Source organism: Sander lucioperca, chromosome 9 (genome assembly GCF_008315115.2).
Source record: "Sander lucioperca isolate FBNREF2018 chromosome 9, SLUC_FBN_1.2, whole genome shotgun sequence".
Taxonomy (NCBI): Eukaryota; Metazoa; Chordata; class Actinopteri; order Perciformes; family Percidae; genus Sander; species Sander lucioperca.
The window spans coordinates 2,828,173-2,849,103 of record NC_050181.1 but is presented as its reverse complement, the minus strand read 5'-3'; the positions used below and the strand labels follow the sequence as shown (position 1 = coordinate 2,849,103).

The window sequence follows — 20,931 nt, the reverse complement described above, 5'->3', positions numbered from 1 at the left end:
AGTTAATGCATGGATAATAGACTTCTGTCACAGTGACAGAAGTGGTGAAATGGCACAAAGACATAACAGTAATGACTATGAAGATGAAATGTCTCTATATGTAAGGCAGGACATATATAAGGGGATTTTTGGGGAAAACTTTAGATGAGAAGATTGATACTACTGCCATGTCTGTGTGTCATTCAAGGTTGTAGCATCAACCACTTTTCTGTCTTTCAAACTAAGATGACAGTTTATTGACACACAGAGTTCTATACAACAAATTAATAAATTGATTGTTTTTGGCCTTGTAGGCTCTCACCTGCTCCCCTTCTTTGACAAAATCTTTTCTGCAGATATGAGCCATAATGCCTGTGGCCAGTGCATCACCCATCACATTGACCATGGTCCTGAATCGATCCCTGGATAATAAAATGATAAAAGTAATCCGCAGTGTTAACAAAGGTTAAGAAAATAAGATATTATTCAAAATCTAAACTACATATATCATTGCAGTCCTTAGAGTTTATAGAGTTGGTGGTCATTTGGTTCACTGAGGTGATGAGGTTTATGCATTGTAGAGGCTTATAATATTCCAAGTATGGTACCTGTGCACTGCAGCATATTTTGGTGGTGGCATCTACAGCAGCCTCTATTTCAATTTCAATTTCAAAGTTTTATTGTCATATGCACAGTAAGGAAACATATTTCCCTGTACAGTGAAATTCAAACAATGTATAATATATACTACAAATATACAAAATAAAACAATTTTACAAAATAAAACAATTGTAAAAGGCAGCATGTGAAAAATATAGCAACAATAATAATAAATAAACAAATGTAAATAGTGCAAGTTATGCATTTTATGTTATAAACTCCAGCTAAGAAGCTATTTATTAAAACCTACTGGGAAAGACACTTAAATGTCACAACCACATCCCCCATCGGGGCTTATATTCAGCTATTTATTATGGAAAAATTACCCATTACTTACAAAGCCCAATCAACAGCAATGATGAGAGTGATGTCATCAGTGGGCAGACCCACAGAGGTCAGCACGATCACCATGGTTACGAGTCCAGCCTGTGGGATTCCTGCTGCACCGATACTGGCTGCAGTGGCAGTGATGCTGAGAGAACAGACAGAAGAACAAAGTGCATTTATTTCTATAACGTACAGGAACAAGTGCTTGTCAAAGAATTATGTGATCTTTCTGAACTGGAAAAGGAAAGTGAGGCTATTTTCCAGCCTGTTAAGCTTTCCATTCTTGCACAGCATATTTGCAGTTTACACTGAAAATGGTGGCCACATTACCATTTTTATAACCAATGGGTCCCTGATTTCACACAGATATGAACAAAGTCAGGCTCCTCATTTCTAGCCAATGACCGTGAATTTTGCTGGCTGAAATAAAAACTGTCTCTAGCAGATTTGCTATGGACAACAACTGTGCCTACAGTTACAGCTGCTCTGCTATGATTGGACAATCACTGTTCAGGGGTAGTAAAGGGGCAAGTACAGCCAAAATTGCCTATAAAGTTATATTATTATTGTTCATGTTTCTTTTGTTTTTTTGCCAAAGGTTTCCTTGTGGCCCTTAGGAAATGTTCCGAGGCCGATACCAGTCTGCAGACCAGGGGTTGGGGACCTTTGGCTTATAAGATCAGTATGAGATGACCCAACAACACCATATAAACAATTATAATAATACCTACACCTACTATGCGTACCTTTACTTTTTTCACATTTAGATGATAATACCTCTGTAGTGTAAATGTTACTAACCAGCAAGTAAAAGTGCTGGTTCTTAACATTTGCAATACAAGACTTTTACTAGTAAATATGAGTATTTTTTACATTGTAGTTTGCCACTTTTAATTAGGTATAGCATTTGAATACTTCTTCCACCACTGTGTAGGGAGAATTATTGAGCAGATGTTCTATCCGAGACCTGGACTACTGAGCACAAACTGTCCCTCTGCAGCGGGGGAGGGGGTTTGGGGTTGGGTTTGGGTTGGCATGCAGATGGAGCAGCTCAATGGTCAGCAGCCAAACGGCACGGGAACAGGACGCAGAGAGAGGGAAAAATTATTATAATTCTGGCGTGACAAGGGAGATGAGTAATACAGGTCATATGGGTTTTACTGCAAAGGGATTATGAGGGAATGGGCACAGACCACAGCCATGAGGAGAGGTCTGCTTAATGTTATTACAGTTGGACATGTCATGAAATCAGAGGCAGGACAGGCCATTTTCCTAGACTTGGGTGGGCTTGTATACCTGTGGCTATAGGTTATGGGTGGTGGCGTTGGTGGGAATGGGACTGTTGGTGTTTTTGTCTGTCTGTCTGTCTGTCTGTGTCCCTGGGGCTTCCAGACTGATTTAGCAGAAATCAGATCAGACTAAGAAGCTCATATGAGGCATAATCTGTGTGACATTTACATATATGTGTATCAAGTAAATCCCATAATATTTTTTATTAATTCAGAATTAAACTAAATGTGTGACTTAGATTAATTCACATGTTGCACTTAAAACACCACAAGTATTCCTGCACCATTTTGTAACTTGGATGAAATTTGCTTATATTTGGGGGTGGCAGTAGCTCAGTCTGTAGGGAGTTGGGTTGGGTACCGGAGGGTTGCTGGTCCAAGTCCCGGTACGGATCAAAGTATGAAGTGCGGACTGGTAGCTGGAGAGATCTCCAGGGCACTGAGAGTTCATTTCCTGGGCACTGCCAAGGTGCTCTTGAGCAAGGCACCAAACTCCGCCCCCCAACCTCAGGGTGCCTGTTCAGCGGTTCCATCCCCCTCACTCTGACATCTCTCCATTAGTGCATGTATAGGACCTGAGCATGTGTGAGTATTTCAGGCCTGTGTGTAGTATGTAATAACAACAGAGTGTAAATTGTAATTTCCATAAGGATCAATAAAGAGTATTAAAAAAGTCACACTGTTGAGATATGAATCTGTCCAAAGAGTTGTTGATGTAAATCATTTTAAAGGAATAGTTTGACGTGTGCTTGCCAAATGTTGGATGAGAAGATTGATACCATCCTCTTATATCTGTACAGTTGATATGACGTTACAGGCAGCACCTGGTTCTGTTATCTTAGCATAAAAACTGGAAACATGGAAAACAGTGAGCCTCGACTCTAGGCTTCAGGGGCTTGAGATCAATAGTTAATTCACAGACTGGTATTGATGTTTTCATCTAACTCATCGAAGCATATTTCCCAAAAATATTCCTTTAAACCCTAGTAACATGACAGTAACTGCAGTCCTCCTGTTTGTTGCAGTTAATTAATTTATCCTCCTGTGGGTCGCATCAGAGGGTTGAAATAAATGACATATCGTCGTATGATTTGCTTGTTGTGTGTGAGGCATAAACTGGGGCTGTGATTAGGTAATCAGTGGAGTCCCCCTTTAAGCACTTTGCTTTTTAAAGTCATCCAACAAAATTCAGCAGATTTCGTGGAGTTATTTTGTGGAATGAAAATTTACATTTAATGGATTCCTCCGTGTCACTTTCTATGTATAAAAATAGACTTGCTTGCCAAGCTGTCTAAACTATGTGATTTGGGGAAAAAAGATAACTCTTAGAAAACTTGATTTTACAGCAAACATGGCAATTATTATACATGTATTTATTTTTATTACATTTTTATGAACTTTTTGCACACTAACACTTAAAATGTATTTTTGATTTTATACGTCCACATTAGTGTATGTCCTTTGGTTGTGGTTTTTATATGAGCCGTTAAAGGTTTCCTCACCCTCACATGTATTTTTGTATTTCTTCAATGTAATTTGTATTCATGTGCTGTGAAACAAATAAACTAAACTAAATATATATATATATATATATATATATATGAGCCAGTTCTGGTCTACCATTTAGCCGGCCTTACCTGATTGTGATGATCTGTCCAAAGTCAAGCTCATAATTATTCACTTGGGCGATGAAGATGGCTGCCACGGCCTCGTAGAGTGCGGTGCCGTCCATATTGATGGTGGCCCCGACAGGCAGCACGAAGCGGATGATGCGTCTGTCGATGTGGTTGTTCTCAAGGAGGCACTTGAAGGTGATAGGCAGAGTGGCAGAGCTGCAGCAGGAAATAATAATTATAATAATAAATATATATAGGCTACATACAGAGAAAATTGCTTACTATAACAATGTCTTTGTTGTGTTAAACAACACATCTAGTCAAACACAACCAATTCCATATAGCAATTTTTCTGTGGGGGCTCTATTTGCCAACACCAAGTCATGAAACACCCACAGTGCTCTAAAATTGCCTCAGATTGGTATACATTTGTCATTGTATATATTAACTGAATTGATTTAATTCTGAAAGCTGGGGGCATTTTGTCCAAATACAGCATTGAAAATCTGCTTAGAAATATAGGAAATATTGGATAGGATAGAACAACACAATGTAATTCTGCTAAATAAAACATAACATTCATTATTAGTTTAACTTGTTTTCATTTAAAAAATATCTACTTCCTTCCTTCCTTTGACACACTGAGCTTCTCTCTCCTCTCTCTTTCCATTTGTGTGCATCCATGTCCCAGAAATGCTTGTTACTAACCTAGCTCTGGGGAGCTTATTCCCCGGAGTCCTTATGTTTTTTTTTCACCCAGCTTGTTTCCTTGGATTAAGGTGGCACCAAAATCATGGTTGCAGCTGTTGACTATTTCTAGTCATAGTTCCTTTATCTTTATTGTGACTATTATTGCCACATTGCCACAACCGGCACCTTCAGACACCGCCTACCAAGAGCCTGGGTTTGTCCGAGGTTTCTTCCTAAAAGGGAGTTCTTCCTCGCCACTGTCGCACTAAATGCTTGCTCTTGGGGGAATTACTAGAATTGTTGGGTCCTTGTATATTATAGAGTGTGGTCTAGACCTACTCTATCTGTAAAGTATCTTGAGATAACTCTTGTTATGATTTGATACTATAAATAAAATTGAATTGAATTGAATTGAGATACAATGCACATTTTCTATAGACTCAGTCTGCCTTTAAAAAACAATGGCTGGTTCTATTATATCAGAATTTTGGAAAGTCATCATGGAAACATTAATTGGTCATGTGAGAAGTGCTGGGAAAATTGGCAGAACAGGCAGCCAAGTGACAGTGCTCTGATCCGATGGAAATCACAATTGTCAGATTGACAGCACTCTAGCCTAATGGATTGGTGGTGGGGGGTGGGGGAAATCATATTTCAGGGGGGGCAGATGCCACCCCGTGCCTCCCTTCTAGCCCCGCCCCTGTATGTGAGTATACCAAACATTTTAAATCTAAATGCATTCAAATATAAATAATTTCTTTGAGATGCTGTGATAACAAATCTTAGCTTAGCTTTGTCATTTTTTCATAATGTGAGCAAGGTTGGGTAGGGGAGACCTGAATGCTGCAAAATTTTCCTTTTATTTTGTTTAGTTCTACCTCTCAGTTAGATGTTAACTGCGACACAATACATAATTATTTACAGGAACCTTCAAGGCTGAAGCACTGAAGAAACATACAACATACTGATTGTAAACCAGGAGTGAACACTCTTGACACTAATGCTGTCCAACCCCTTGCAAAGTTAGTGTTGTTGGAAATGACAAATATATAGCCAATCATAACACACACTCATACAAGGTAGACTTGAGGGCGTATGAGGTTAAAAGGTTCAGTGAAATCCCACAAACATCCATTTCGTTCAATAATTCCATTGTCCACTCCTACTCTAGCACTATAGTTTAAAAGCATGTCTATACTCATTTTTTGGTGAACCTTACATTAAAGCTAAGCGTATTATTATTATTATTATTATTATATGATTACACTCACTGTAAGTTGTTCTTCATGACTGAAACATTGTATATGTACAAATACTTCCATTTTCTGAGAAGCTTTTATTTATGTGACCCTATAAGAGCCCCAGGTGACCTCACGTGATTTTTATCTTAAATATAATAAACATAAACAAAGCAAAATGTAAGGAACTTGATTAAGTGGGTTTATTCTCCACAATATGTTTGGTCCTGAAGAAATTCAGCAAAACTGATTCACATAGCCCCCATATAAATGAACATGAATATAAATGAAGTGTTTAATTTGTGAAAAGTCAGAACTGCCACTTTTACCTGGAGGAGGTGGCCAAGGAGATGAGCAGGGCCTGCAGAATGCCTCTGATGTAAACGATAGGGCTCTTCTTAGTGATGAAAAAGTACATGGCCGGGAGGATGAATAGGCCGTGTAGCACTAAGCCCATTACCACCGTTATGGCGTAAAAACCCAGCTTCTTCCCCATGGCTGAAGGGTCGTCCATCTCCAAGATCTTACCGGCAACCAGAAACACGATCCCAAAGGGGAAATACCTGTAAGGGATGGAAGCGTAGTGGCTTGTTCATAAAAAGACAGCTACAGCATTGGCTTTTATTTAAAATGAGAGTACTTCTCATCAAGCTTCAAAAGTCATGATGCATTTACTGTTCAACAAGACTTATCCTACAGCCATGCTAGTGGTTCTGTGAGGCTGTACTTTGAGCTAAATGATAGCAGGTATAATGTTTACCATGTTCACCATCTTAGTTTAGCGGACTAACATTTGCTAATTTGAATCAACACAAAGTACAGCTGAGGCTCATGGGAATGCCATTAGCTTTAATTTTGGTAATTTGGTAATTTTGATCAGATTGGACAAATTAAACAGTTTTGAACTGATGATGCAGAATCAAAAGTTAAGGGATCACCAAAGCTATTAAAATAAATCCTTAGGGGGACACGAATGTCCAAACTGAATGTCATGACGATCCTTCCAATATTTGTTGAGACATTTAAGTGATCACCAAAGTCATAAAGATACATCGTCTAGGAACCATGAATATCTGAACAAAATCTTCTGCCAATCCATCAAAAATGTTGAGATATACAAGATGAAAAGTCAAGGAGATCACGAAAGTCATGAGGTTTCATCCTTTAGGCACTATGAATATCTGTATCGAATGAAATGGCAATCTATCCAATAGTCTGTCTAAGAAAAACAACATATCTAGTTCTGGTCTAATTTGACACAAAGCACAGCTTATTAGGTCCCAAAAGTCCCAGGATTACCAACGTCAGTGGGATTCATCCTCTGGGTAGCATGAGTACCTTACTCAATTCATTGCCAACTGACTGACCAACACACTGATATTGCCATCCATAGAGCCAAGCCAAAAATAGGAAAGTCCTAATGCTGTTTCAGCAAACATTTTGATCATTATTACCAGTATCAGCAAAACTGCTCACAAATGTCTTTATTTTGGTGCTGTTAACTTCCAAGATACAACTCTTACCAGATGACAATGGCAACAATCTTCAAAACTGCCTCATTCACACTTTGGCAGAAGTTGACCAAAGCACTTCCATTGGGTCCCATTCTTCCTAACATTATTCCTGGATTGAAGAAAAAAACATATGTTGCATTTATAAATAAATGCATCAATCATACACCTACAATGATAAATTCAACAGTGTAAATTGATGAGAGTGTTGTCATTTCATTGTTCTCACAATGAACACACAACACGTTCTAAACTAAATTATGCAAATCAAGATTGCTAAGATAGTTATGTATGTGCATTGTTTATGCTACTTTGGGAAGGTGTTTGTACAGGATCCATGCCAACCACTTACCCATGGTAGCAGAAAAAATTACAATCCCCAGCACGTTCATGCCTTCGCTGGTACCAGGTGATGTTTTCATGATGACATCAGGTGGCGGCGTAAGATCCAGGGAGAAATTCTGGACATCTGTGCCATTGTCATCCTGGATGCCGTAGATGTAGACCCTGCGCGTAGTGGTCTCATCCAGGAGCTGAGCCACCGTTGGTTTGGGGATGAGCTCAGGGACTCTCTGGGTTCGATACTTGAAACCAAAACAGGGCAACAGATTGTCATAAAATGATGACACATGCGTTGAGTGTGTTAACATTTAAATTAGAAGATTTACATTATAGTAGTGAAATGACATTGAACACAGTGTGTTGTTTTTATAATCTCGGTTACTATTGTATTTTCTGATAAAAATGATAACACTTTAAATTTACTTTCTAATATGCTAACATATGTGTTTACTGTTCATCTAAAACAAAGAATTGCTCGGTGAAAGGGAAAATAAGAAATATTGCTGCCTCAACAGTGAGCATAGAATAGTTCGATATTTCGGTAAATACACTTACTGGCTTTCTTGCTGAAAGTTAATTGGGAAGATTTATACCACATATCTAAATATGAAGCTACCAACAGCAGCCAGTTAGCTTATCTTCATATAAAGATAGAAGAAAACAGCCTGGGGTTTTTGTACGGAGTAAACAAATGAGATCTTTGGAGATGTATTTTATTGCTTTTGGACACAGTCAGGCTAACTGTTTTCCCCCGTTCCCAGTCTTTGCTTTTACCTCAGTTCCAAACTATTGGTGCTGTTGTGTTTTGATCATCTTTTTCTATTTTTCTATCTATGTCTTTGCCTTGAAATGTTTTGCTTACCTGTTGAAAAGTGGCTTGAACCAGGTTGGCTGGAAACATGTTGCTGGGGAAGAGAATTATATGAGAAGTGTTTCAATGGATGTGAATATACATAGCCTCTGTATAGGTATTTTCAAAGTAAAAAGTCCTTCACGGTCAGAGAAGCACATACAATGGAAAGGCAATGGATACAATTCATTCAATGTAAAGTATTTCTTTTTGAATGACCATTGAAACATTACTGATGTCATCATGAAACGTGTTCAGAATCAGCTTTAATTTAATTAATAATTTAAAGTGTGTACACAAACACAGCTCAATGTAAATATACAGAAACATAACATAACACCTAAAAACAAGGACAACAAAGCTGAACAAGGTAAACATGAATGTTGACTACTATGCACAGATAATATATATATATATATATATATATATATATATATATATATATATATATGTCAAAACAATAAATATTATAGGTAAGACAATAGGGCAATGGTGCAGTGTGCAAGTTTGCTGAAATAAATATGGGATTATTGATGAAACAGGTTGTTTCATACATGGTTATAGAGTGTACTTATATTAATATTGACAGTGATGTTATGTATATGTTAAAACTCAAGTGTGTAAACTATAAAAATATATAATGTAAAGTTTTATACAGTGAAGTACAGTTGATGTTTTGTGTTAAAGGGTTGATTACATATGGACTAGAATGAACTGTTCATCAGAGTTATGGCCTGCAGGAAGAAACTGTTTTTGTGTCCGGTCGTTTTGACGCATAGCGTTCTGTAGCGCATACCGGAGGAAGAGGTTTGAACAGGTTGTGTCCAGGGTGTAAAGGGTCGGCAGTGATGTTACAGCTGCCCATTTCCTGACACTGGAGATATACAAGTCCTGAATGGAGGGCAGGCTGGCACTAATGATTTTTTCTGCAGTCCTAAATGTCCATTGTATTCTGTTCCTCTGCTTTTTGGTGGCTGATCCAAACCACAAAGTGACGGTTGTGCAGGGAACGGACTGGATTATTGCAGTGTAGAACTGGATCAGCAGCTCCTGAGGCAGTTAGAAGTGTATCCTCTGCTGGGCCTTTTTACTGATTGTGTCTATATTTAACATCCATTTGAGGACCTGAGAGATTGTGGATCCTCGAAACCTGAAGGATTCCACAGCAGACACAGAGTGTTGCGAGGCTCTTCCTAAAGTCCACTGTCATCTCCACATGCATGTTAAGCTCCAGGTTGTTGTGACCTCACCAGAGGGCCATGCAGACTCGTCACCGTTTCAGATGAGGCCGATTACTGTTGTATCATCTGCAAACTTAAGGAGTTTAAGTGTGTCTTACACATGTGTTAACGGGTCTCCTGAGGTGCAGTCGTTGGTGTAGAGGGAGAAGAGCAGTGGAGAGAGTACACATGCCTTGGGGGGCGCCAGTGCTGATGGTCCAGGTGCTAGATGTGATTTTTCCCCAGCCTCACCTGCTGCCTCAGGTCTGTCAGGACATTTGTGATCCACTGACAGGTGGGGGCTGACAGTGAGCTGGGTCTCCTTTGATTTCCATCTCCTCATTTTGTTATTAGCATTAATTCAATACTTGGAAATCAATGAGGGATGAGTCAGCTCATTAATGGTCTTCACGAAAAGAGTAACTGTCCCTAATGGCTAGTCAAAATGTTTGTCTGCACTGATCTTGGCTAATGAAAATCTTAACAATCTTAATAAGCTGCTCAGAAAGTGGGAAGGTGATACACTTTAATAACTGCCCTAAAAAGCACACTCTCCTAGCCATTCTCAGCCGAGCAAAAGCAAATTAATTGCTCTGCCTGCCAAGGGAAACTGCAGCAGAGAGGATTTGGGTGCTTAATGATAAAGGAGCAGAAAGGGATGGAACCGGAAGCAGGTGGAGCAGGGACAGTGATTGTAAAAGAGGAAATAAGTATTTTTGGGGTGGGAAATGGATGCCCAACAACCCTCATAGACAGGGCTGAGATAAGAGCTTGTTCAACAAATTTGACTAAACTGAAACAATAAAAGTTACCATCAAAATCCTGGTGGGTTATACAGTATATACAGCAATAACACTAGTTTTCTGTGTCAGAGTTTGTATTTTCTATAGGCGCCTATGTGGGTTTCCTGCAGGTTCGTGTTCCTTTTTTGTCCTTGAATGGGCTCTTGGCCAGACTGACTTGCAGAGCAAATCTCAAATTTGCTTGAAGTTTGTCAGGGTTTTCCCAGGCTAATCGTATGGCATTTGAAAATGGACATGAGCTTGCTAGGCTGAGAGATACAGAATGAAGTTCAGATAAAAGTACTTATACAGTACATATTCTCACTCTTGGCAGATGTCCTTGAACACAGTGAACATTATGTCTAGATTAAATTTCTACCTTTGTCTGTTGGAAGTTGAAGGCTGAATTCCCGGGGAAGCAGAAAAGTACAAGGTCTGAGGCAGTATAGGGTTAATATAAGATAGCATAAGATAATCATAAGTAAACAAGGTTTTAAACTGCCAATACACTATGCAAACTAAGACTAATATAATAATGCAGTTAAACAACAAGCATACATGAAACATACAAAAACCTAAAAGTAGTTATTTCTATATTTATCATAATTTGATATTATTGTAGTTGCTTTGCATCTCTCTCTCTCGCTCTCTCCATCCCCCAACCTGTCTGAGGTTTCTGCCTGTTAAAAGGAGGTTTTTCCTCGCTGCTGTACTAAATGCATGTGCTTGGGGGAATTGTTTGGTCTCTGCTCTCTACTCTATCTGTAAAGTATCCTGAGATAACTTCGGTTACGGTGTGACACTTTAAATACAATTATATTGAATATATATTTCCAAGTTTCAACACAAAAATGAGAACCATTCTATCAAAGTTGAAACTGTAATACGTCTTTCTTTCACATCTAGACCACGGGGGTCAGGCTGTTTTCATGAACCATTCATGCATATAGCTACAAAGAGTAATGCACTATCATGCTGTGGCTTGCTCATCAGGTGCAAATCCAAGCTTATGTGTCCTGACTGAGAACACTAGGAAAGGTAATTTACCACCAACATGTACACTAACCCATACTGTGTTGAACCTGGGCCGCTACACGATATGTCCTTAGTATGTGACCAATTGTGCACACAACATTGCTCATACTTTAGTATTGTGTTAAACACAATGTTAAGCACAATGTAAAACACAATAACACTAGAAGTAATGCAGGAACACATAAAATGAGACGAAGTTTCCATTCATGCCTACATCCGGATGCTGCAACTCACAAAATATTCATTTTAGGTTGACTCAAGTATTGATTTTTTAATTTTTGTCTTTCACCGCCCACTTAATTTATTCCAAATAACAAATAACACTTTGTTCAAACTCTTTGACTACAAGATTAAATAAATTATTTTATGAATGACAAAATTTGCATTGACTAAACAATGCAAAAGGTGCTTGCACTTTCAGTCGAGTGCAAGCACCTTTTGTTTGTGGTACAGACTGCTGCCTTTAAACTACAGGCTGTTGAATAAGATACATTGTAGCAATTCAGTTCAATTAAATGAAATTGAATTATATTTATAATGTTAAATCACTACAGAAGTTATGTCAGGACACTTTACAGATAGAGTAGGTCTAGACCACACTCTATAATTTACAGAGACCCAACGATTCCCCCAAGACCATGCATTTGGTGTGACAGCAGCGAGGAAGAATTTCCTTTTAAAAGGAAGAAATATGACTCATAATAATTATAGCAGTGTGTAAAATGGAATGGAATGACATGATGAAGGTGGTAATTATAGTACAAAGCAGATATCTTAAACAGGGGGTCCGGGACCCTTAAGGGGTCCTCAAAGTTACTGCAGGGGGGCCCCAAGTTATTGTTTAATCATTTAAAAAAGGTTTTTGATTTTTTTTAAGTTTAAATGTCTGAAAATGAGTCCAGCATATTATAAGCAAAGATAGAGATTTTAATTGTTTTTTATTTACACAGCATTGATGACAGATGCAGTTAAGCTTAAGCATTCACTGTGCTTCATTTATGTTTAACACTAAAACAGGATTTATAAATATGTCAATAATTATTATTTTAATAGCTTAGTATTGTATGCACCATTAAAAGGTATGTGTAAAGGCTTTAGGCCACCCACACGTTATTCTAGGCCCAGTTTAATATGCAACTACATTTTTTACATTACGTAGTAGATGGTCCCCGCTCTGTCTCTCTTACAGCTAAGGTGTCCTTGGTCTAAAAAATCATTGAAGACCCCTGGTATAAAACATTCTTTATACAAAGAAGAGTGTCTGTCAATCACAACAGAATCAGCATGGCATATGCACTGGCTGTAAACCCACATCAACACAGAGCTCAAATTCAAACAGCATATGTTAGACACAGAGAGATTAAAAGGCATATTGTGTTTTACATCTTGTGCATTCAACAGATTGACTTAAAAGACATATGGTGAATATATATGGGGATAGTATGGTACATCTGAGTGGAATGAGTATTCTGCATGGATTTAACCACTTATTGTATCCACGCAGCAGCCTATCCTGTGTCTGAGACAGAGCATAGCAGTCTAATGAACCACTCTGACCCCAGTGCCCCTAATACATCCATTTATGCACTAATTCTTTTTATTTTATTTATTTAACCAGGTAGGCCGTTGAGAAAAGGTTCTCATTTGCAACGGCGACCTGGCATAATTCATACTTTGCTCATTATACTTATCACACACACACACACACACACACACACACACACACACACGCTAAGAACCCCTGAAACGTAGTTGGATTCCATGGGCTTGGCCCATATTACTCCCTATTTTTTCATTCTGATTGAAAGTGACTCATTCAAATACAATGTATTCTTAGTATGTGATTTTGTTATTACACTTCTCAAATAATTACAGTAAAAAGCAAAATCAACAGAGGATGAAAAGAGAACTAACTTTTACTGTAAATGACAAAACATGAATTATTTTTCAATTTACGTAAAATACATTGTTGGTAGTTTATTGTGATAAAATAGCATCATCAATTGTAATATTCTGGTGGTAGGGTCAACAGCTCAGCAGCTCTCTGTGTTACAGGCCGTAGACTCTATCCCACTGACCGACAGTGTCTCACCGTAATTTTTCTCTCTGCACGGCTGACCCAGGTTCACCTCAAACACACTTCATCTTAATTAGCTTAGCACAATAACCCACTCACACGAGGCTCCAGGCTTTGCGCTTTAACCTAAAGAACTTCAGTCCTTGTGAAACAGCACGCAGAGCAAGAACTTCACATGTACTGTATTATAAAACAGCTTTAAATGAAGGTGATGTGCCCGCAGCAGCATCTATTGTGCACTATAATGAACATGCTGACATAAAGTTTGCGTATTGCTCTCTCATACTTCAGAAGGTTAGAAGCAGAAAATTAGATTTACTCTCAGTGCTTATGATACATTCCTCCCTTTAGTCTGCTTTCATTTGTGCTGAAGTCGATACCTGTTACTTCATTTGCAAATTCACAAAATCAAAAGCCATCACATTCACAATATTTAACTTTGATTGGTTTTCTAATAAATATCTATTCTTATAGATTTTTGGTATTGGTTATTTTTATTGATCTCATGGGAATTTGTTAAAAATCTGACCAAATGTTGGTGTCTTCGAACTTTTCCATTCTAATGAAAATCCATTGCCCCAAGACCCATGCATATTGCCTTGTATCTGATTCAAAAATGTACGTTAGAAAAGTCACATGCTAATGTGATTTCCCATCTTACTGTATAACTCATCTTATAAAATACCCTCAGATTTATCTTGTGGTCTCTTGGAGGTCCTGACCTACCATAGAACATGTAGGTGTTCATTTCTACATCTCCAACACATAAAAGATAAACAAGAGACTCCAAAGAATCCAAAGAGTAAAGCCATCATATATAACAGTGGTTCCTAAACATTTTTAAACCATGGCACCCTTCATAGGGATTTTTTAAATTTTATTTTAGTTTCCTCTGAGCTGATATATGTAATAGGAGATACGTGACAGTCTCTTACCGGATGAGATCCAGCAGAGCGTCAGCAGAGCTGGTCATTGGCTTCTTGCTCTCGTCAGAGTCCTCCTTTTGAGCAGCTCCACCCGGGTGGATGATGTATACCATGAGAATGCCCACTACCACTGCAACAAACGTGGTCCAGAGGTAGTAGGAGATGGTCATGATGCCCAGGCGGCTGGAGCACTTGGCGTCCAAGGCAGCCAGACCTGACATCAAACTGAAGTATGGAGAGAAAGCGGAGATACACAAAGGCAGAGACAGAAACAGCAGGGAGACAACAAGACAGACAAGGAAATAGAGGGTAATGTTAGAAATAGAGAAGCACTTTGTGAAACCACTGCTAAAGAACTACTTTGTTCTGCCTCAATTTTCAGAAGTGGATATTTTAAAGCTACATTGTGTAAGAATTTTTCCCATCTAGCGGTGAAATTGTATACGACAACCAACTGAATATTACTTTCTAGCCCTTCCCATTCCGAGCGCGTTTCAACTCCTACGGTGGCCGAATCCGAAATTAGCTCTTAGTATCTCCATCGTTTACACGCAGCTGTTCTAGCCACTCCAATATTACAGTAACTTTGGTCTTGTTGTTTTGCCTGTCGCGTTGTCGTTTTAATTCTCCTTTTCCCTCCCGGCTGGCATTCGTCACGGTGCCACTGAGTCTAAAAGCGTGAAAGGCGGAGGTGTGTCCCTCTTTGGCTAAGGTATTTTAAAGATGGAGGCACTACATGGCGGCCGTCATTTGAGCGACTCGCTCATATGTATTCTGAATGATTCTCAATGGCAGATTCTACGCTTACGAGAATACTTTAATTAGTTGGTGGAAGTAATTACACATGAATGAGCACATATTTTTGAAAGAACAAAGGGTTTTTTGCTAAAAATCAACTCCAAAAAATTACACAATGTAGGTTTAAGAAAAGCTTTCCAGCTATCTCATTTATTTCATCCATTTGCACTCAAAGCCTTTATGGAGCAAAGGAATCAGTGGCACTAAATTGCACTTTATAACTCTTACTTCTGTCAACTACTGCTGTCTTCACAACAGTGTCACAAGTGCACTATGAGGATAACAAACCACTGAGATTCAAAGGACTCAAACTAAAAATGATAGTTATAGTGAAGCATCAGAGAAAATGTTGAGTTTAATATGCACCCTAATAACATACTTCATGTGCATGCACAAGCAAGCTTTCCATCAAGGCTTTGATTGAGTGTATGATTATACAGCTTTGGCATGATGGCACCACTTACCAAAACTCACTAAGCCTTTTTTTAAACTACAGAAGGGTTTTATATAAGATACTGGCTCTTCCGGCTCAGACAACGCAATCTATGACAAGAAAGCATCAAGCCGAATGAAATTATTCCCAGTAGTCATTAGCTCCGCTTCTGTTACTTGTGAAATTTGAATCAAGCCATTCAGAGCTTTCTTTTCTATCACAGAAAGCCTGTACTGTGATCTTAAACATTACAAACGGAAGAGATAAATTAGCATTTAAATGGGTTGCATTGAGTAGTCTTTCTGTTCAGATATTCATTTTCACTGCATTCATTTAACAGTTTGCTCCTCAGCCGGTGTAGAAATGCAGCACGTCATAAGTGGGAATATGTGTGGGAAGATATTAAAATGGAGGTGCAGCAGGAGTATGGAGCCAAAGTAGGAAGAGAGAGAGAGAGAGAGAGAGAGAGAGAGAGAGAGAGAGAGAGAGAGAGAGAGAGAGAGAGAGAGAGAGATCCTGTCTCCTGAGCTGGGGTGACAAGATTTTCTCCCTGTTTCAAGTGTAATCTGGTGTGACTTGGCAAGTGTTTGGATGGGGGTGCTGAGTCTTTCCGTGCAGCCACTGCTGGTGCTCCACTTCATCCTGTCATCCCTCTTTTTATCATCTCAGAAATGTACGACAGGGATCCTTCATCTACTGTTTTCTCTCAGTCACATTGGGGATGAGTGTGCTCAATGTTTACATCTCTAAGAAGTCTACTTTTCCAGCCCGTCTGTGGCTGTATACATAGTTTTTATAGATGCAAAAAAGGGGGGTCACCAGGATGCAAAGATGTTTGTGTGTCACAGCAGACCATCCATTTATCCATAACCGAGTCTGCTGAATCATCAGAAAGCATTTGAATTTCCTAATGTTTGACTACAAGTATGGAATTGGTTTTAGCAGCAAAAGAGGTTTTCTGCTGGAGGCTTCTCAAATCAAGAACGGGATTAAATGTTTTTACTGCACTGCAGCCACAGAATATTTATAGCTACAACAATACCTCAATGCTGACACACTTGCACAAGATATAAAGTCACATTTGGTTTGGACTAGAGGCTGAGATCACAGCATGAGTGTGCAGCTGTCTGGCTGAAGCTGGTACCATTACAATAAAATAAGCTTATAGGAAGTCAAGGCACTTTTCCAGCTAAAATGTACAATAGCCTATATATATATAGATAGCACATTTCAGACTGGGCAAGAACATTTTGTATAGATACCCTTAAAGGTGCACTATGAGTTCCTGCAAGGTTTCAGCGCGATTTCATTTTTCGTAGGCATCTCTCCTTGATCCGCTAGCTGCCTGCCCCCTGAATACACTGTGAAAAACAACACCAATAACAAACCACTCCAGCAAATCACAGTTACGGAAACATGGGGGGAGGGGTGAGCTTACTCTGTTTTGGTTGAAATTTACTTCACGTCAACAGAAGTGACCATGCAGGAACTCATACTGCACCTTTAAAAAATGGAATTTAACTTAAAGCAAGACTAACCTTTGTTGAAATGTCAAGGATAATGGTAAATGCTAACACATTGTGTAACAGTAATATAAGTACGGCATCTCATGGCAGTATAATTATCGCGGGAGCCACGTGTTGAGTGGCTAAAAGCGCACTGGGCTCTGTAGAGTGAATGTGGCACCATTTGTCTTCCATGCAAACAGGCTGTTTCTGTGCATGTGAAAAAAAAATGTGGATGTGAATATGCCTAATAAATTGTTATTAAATAATCTTTTTCAAGAAGGTTTTATATTCATTAAATTAAATATTCAGATAGATATTTTTTTCTCTCTGTAATAATGGCTATACAGTGACATATATGTAACTTTTTAATTCATACAATGGTCTTAAATGTCCTGTAACAGCAAACGAGACTAACAGTGAAAAGAACGCTATTTTATATAGTTTTTAGTAAGGCCTCTGCCTGGGTCCGTTTTTCCCAGGCAAAGTCACAGAATGATTTGTGGCAGGTAGATGGCGCTACAGTAACACATTCTGATGGGTTACAGATTTCTTTGTAACACTGGAAAAGTCTGTGTTAGCCTATCCAGCCAGGTAAAAGGTAACAGGAGATATATATATATATATATATATATATATTGTTATTTTAGAAGTTATCTGTTGTAGTTATGGCTGATACTGGGGCAGGGCTATCACAGGAAAGAAGGAAACGAAGAACTAAAAGCTAAAAGGGAAAGTGAAAGACAACGGGCAAAAACGTGAGTCAACTTCGGTCAGGCTTTTTAACAGATGGAGAGAATTGGCCCTCAGGTATGTAATATGTCTATTTCATTCATAAAATAACTTTAGATTGCGTGACGTGGTCGTACTTCAGTAGACGACATTAAATTACGTCCCCCTTCCATTTAGCGCCGATGTGTTTTTCCTTTTAGTCCGTGTTTGTGTTGGCATACTATTTTCTTTTCCCTTGTCCCCCTGTAATGTTACTTGTGTAAAGCGTCCATGGGTTTTATTAATGCAATATATTAATCTAAGTTATTATTGCATTTGTTGCTTAAACTATCTCTTAATGCTTTGGCTTGTGACACAGTGACAGTGATAACGTTACCAGGCATAGTTACTGTATGCAATACTTGAAATGCAACGATGCATCTGTAACGTATTCTCTTATTGTAAATGAATGATTTTCTGTCTTAGCAAAACATTCATCGCAACGACATGACCTCACGGTAATGCTAACTCAATAATACAGCACCGTAAAGAAAAGATCTTTACGACGGCAGATGTGGTAAAAACACTACCACTTGTCCAAAGCGGCCGCTAGAATCAACACAAACTGAAAGTTACATGTAGCCACTTTAAAAAAAGAATGTATTCATGCAACCTCAATGTATTGGGTTGTCAAGCAGGCCTAATGGGGGCATTGTTTATAATAAAACTAAAAATAGAAAAATAAATAAAAATAAAAATATCATAATAATAATAATAATAATAATAATAATAATAGTAATAGTAATAATAATACAGGTACAACTATGATGCTACTACTTCTGCCACTCTTAGAAAGAAATTGAAGTATTGAAGTATTATACTTCAATACCAATGAACATTTTGACACAAAACATCACAGCAGTTTGTGGCTTTTTTATTGCCGAGATCTTTTACACAGACCTTAAAGCGTAACTCTTGCCAAAATGCAACCTAGGGTCGTTTTGTGAATGTACCCAAGTCAAACTTTTGTTTAAAAGCATATTTAGGATGGAATCGCCACTTTTAAGATGTACTGTATTTTTGTTTTTCAGTCAAATGGCCTTTTGAATGTGAGTGCTAGGGGCACTTTTATGCTAGCCTCAAAATAGCTATTTTTAAAACACTAAGAAGGCTCGACCCAACATGAAACTTTGCTTGAAGTATCGCCAGGGGCTCCACACCTTAACGAAAGCATTGACAACATTGTTTGTGTACCCAGAGTTTACTAAAAAGAGAGGTTTTGAACAACTCATGTTAGCAGTTGTTGTTTACGCTATCCGCCATTTTCCCAGTCAAAAATAGGCGATCTCCGAATGCGAATGAACGGACTCCATAGGAGGAAATGTCATTCCTATATGAGGCTCCTTTTTCAACTACAAGGTCAATATTGTGTTTCACTAACGACAAAACAACGAATTATCCGTACATTTATATGGAACTAAGTTTTTGGAGCTTTCCATCTTTACTCTCCTCCCTCGACTATTTTTGACTGGCTCGATAGACGGCGACCGGAAGAACAACAGCTACAGTGAGTTGCTCAAAACCTTTCTTTTTAGTAAACTCTGGGTACACAAACAATGTTGTCAATGCTTTCGTTAAGGTGTAGAGCCCCTGGCGATACTTCAAGCAAAGTTTCATGTTGTGTCTTCTTAGTGTTTTAAAAATAGTTATTTTGAGGCTAGCATAAAAGTGCCCCTAGCACTCCCATTCAAAAGGCCATTTGACCGAAAAACGAAAATACGGTAAATCTTAAAAGTGGCGATTCCGTCCTTAATATGCTTTTAAACGAAAGTTTGACTTGGGTACAAGACCTTAGGTTACATTTTGGCGAGAGTTACGCTTTAAAGTATAATGGCTCTTCTTGAGAAAATATTTCTGTTGCCACTGTTGCTACCTTCATAATGCATTCTCACTCAGCTGTACATCAATCAGTTTTGTTCCGTTTGAAAAAAGGATTGAATGCATTTGTGTGCATTAATGGGGCTATTATGGGATCAATAATTGCTTTGAATGAAACCAAAGGAAGCATGCTTGATTAGCCAAGATGTGCACCAACCATCATGAATTCTTATTAGAGATGTTCCGATACCGATACCAGTATCGGTATCGGCTCCGATACTGCCTAAAACGCTGGTATCGGTATCGGGAAGTACTGGAGTTTATGCACCGATCCGATACCACGTAATAAAGCCCTAAAGAAAGTAGTTTATTTATGTTCTTTTTCCGTTATAACTGACATAATAAAAGAACGTTCTGTGGCATTCATGTTTCACAAAGAGTTTACCTGAGCCAGACCGACAACAAAGATAGAAATAATATCACATCCATACAGGGATAGTAGTACACAGTTCTTAAAACATAATAAAATATATGACACACTGATATCGGATCGGTACTCGGTATCGGCCGATACGCAAGTTCAGGTATCAATCTTCCGGGCAGACAAACAGTTTCAACAGAATTTTATGTCCAGATGTTTTGTGCAGAGTTGACTGTTTTTTACTGCAGGTCTTTGGGAAACCAGAAACTGCAGCCAGGAGATCAAAAAGGGAGAAAAAAAATTACACTTGCTATTCCGGGGATTTACGTCATGACCTCCTCCCTACTGCATTTATATCTGATAAGAATCACAGTCAAATGTAATTTTTTTGATGTGCTCTCTTGTGAGGTGGCAGCATGTAGCTATGCAACTGATAAAAACATCAGAGTGACCTGATAAAAACATCAGATGAATAGAAATAAATAGTAATGCAGGGTTAAAATGTTTAGATGTAGAGAATAGATCATTATCATTAAATAGATTATTTAAATACATTGCTGATTCATCAGCAGATCATTTTAAATCTTTACAATTTAATTCATTACTTTGGCTAAAACACTCTTGGTAAATTTGACTATTTACA

At 38.4% G+C, this 20,931-nt stretch overlaps 1 protein-coding gene across 1 annotated transcript in view; it reads right to left on the bottom strand.

Moving 5' to 3' along the window:
- Positions 1–20,931, bottom strand: part of LOC116045790 (excitatory amino acid transporter 5-like) — a 40,101-nt gene that overhangs the window by 1,533 nt on the left and 17,637 nt on the right. The window contains exons 3-10 of the mRNA XM_031293651.2: positions 14,552–14,767; positions 8,515–8,557; positions 7,663–7,894; positions 7,323–7,422; positions 6,129–6,362; positions 3,893–4,087; positions 977–1,111; positions 302–401 (exon numbers count right to left, since the gene is read on the bottom strand). Of these exons, the coding sequence (XP_031149511.1) occupies positions 302–401; positions 977–1,111; positions 3,893–4,087; positions 6,129–6,362; positions 7,323–7,422; positions 7,663–7,894; positions 8,515–8,557; positions 14,552–14,767 (1,255 nt within the window). The remainder of the gene's footprint in view (positions 1–301; positions 402–976; positions 1,112–3,892; positions 4,088–6,128; positions 6,363–7,322; positions 7,423–7,662; positions 7,895–8,514; positions 8,558–14,551; positions 14,768–20,931) is intronic.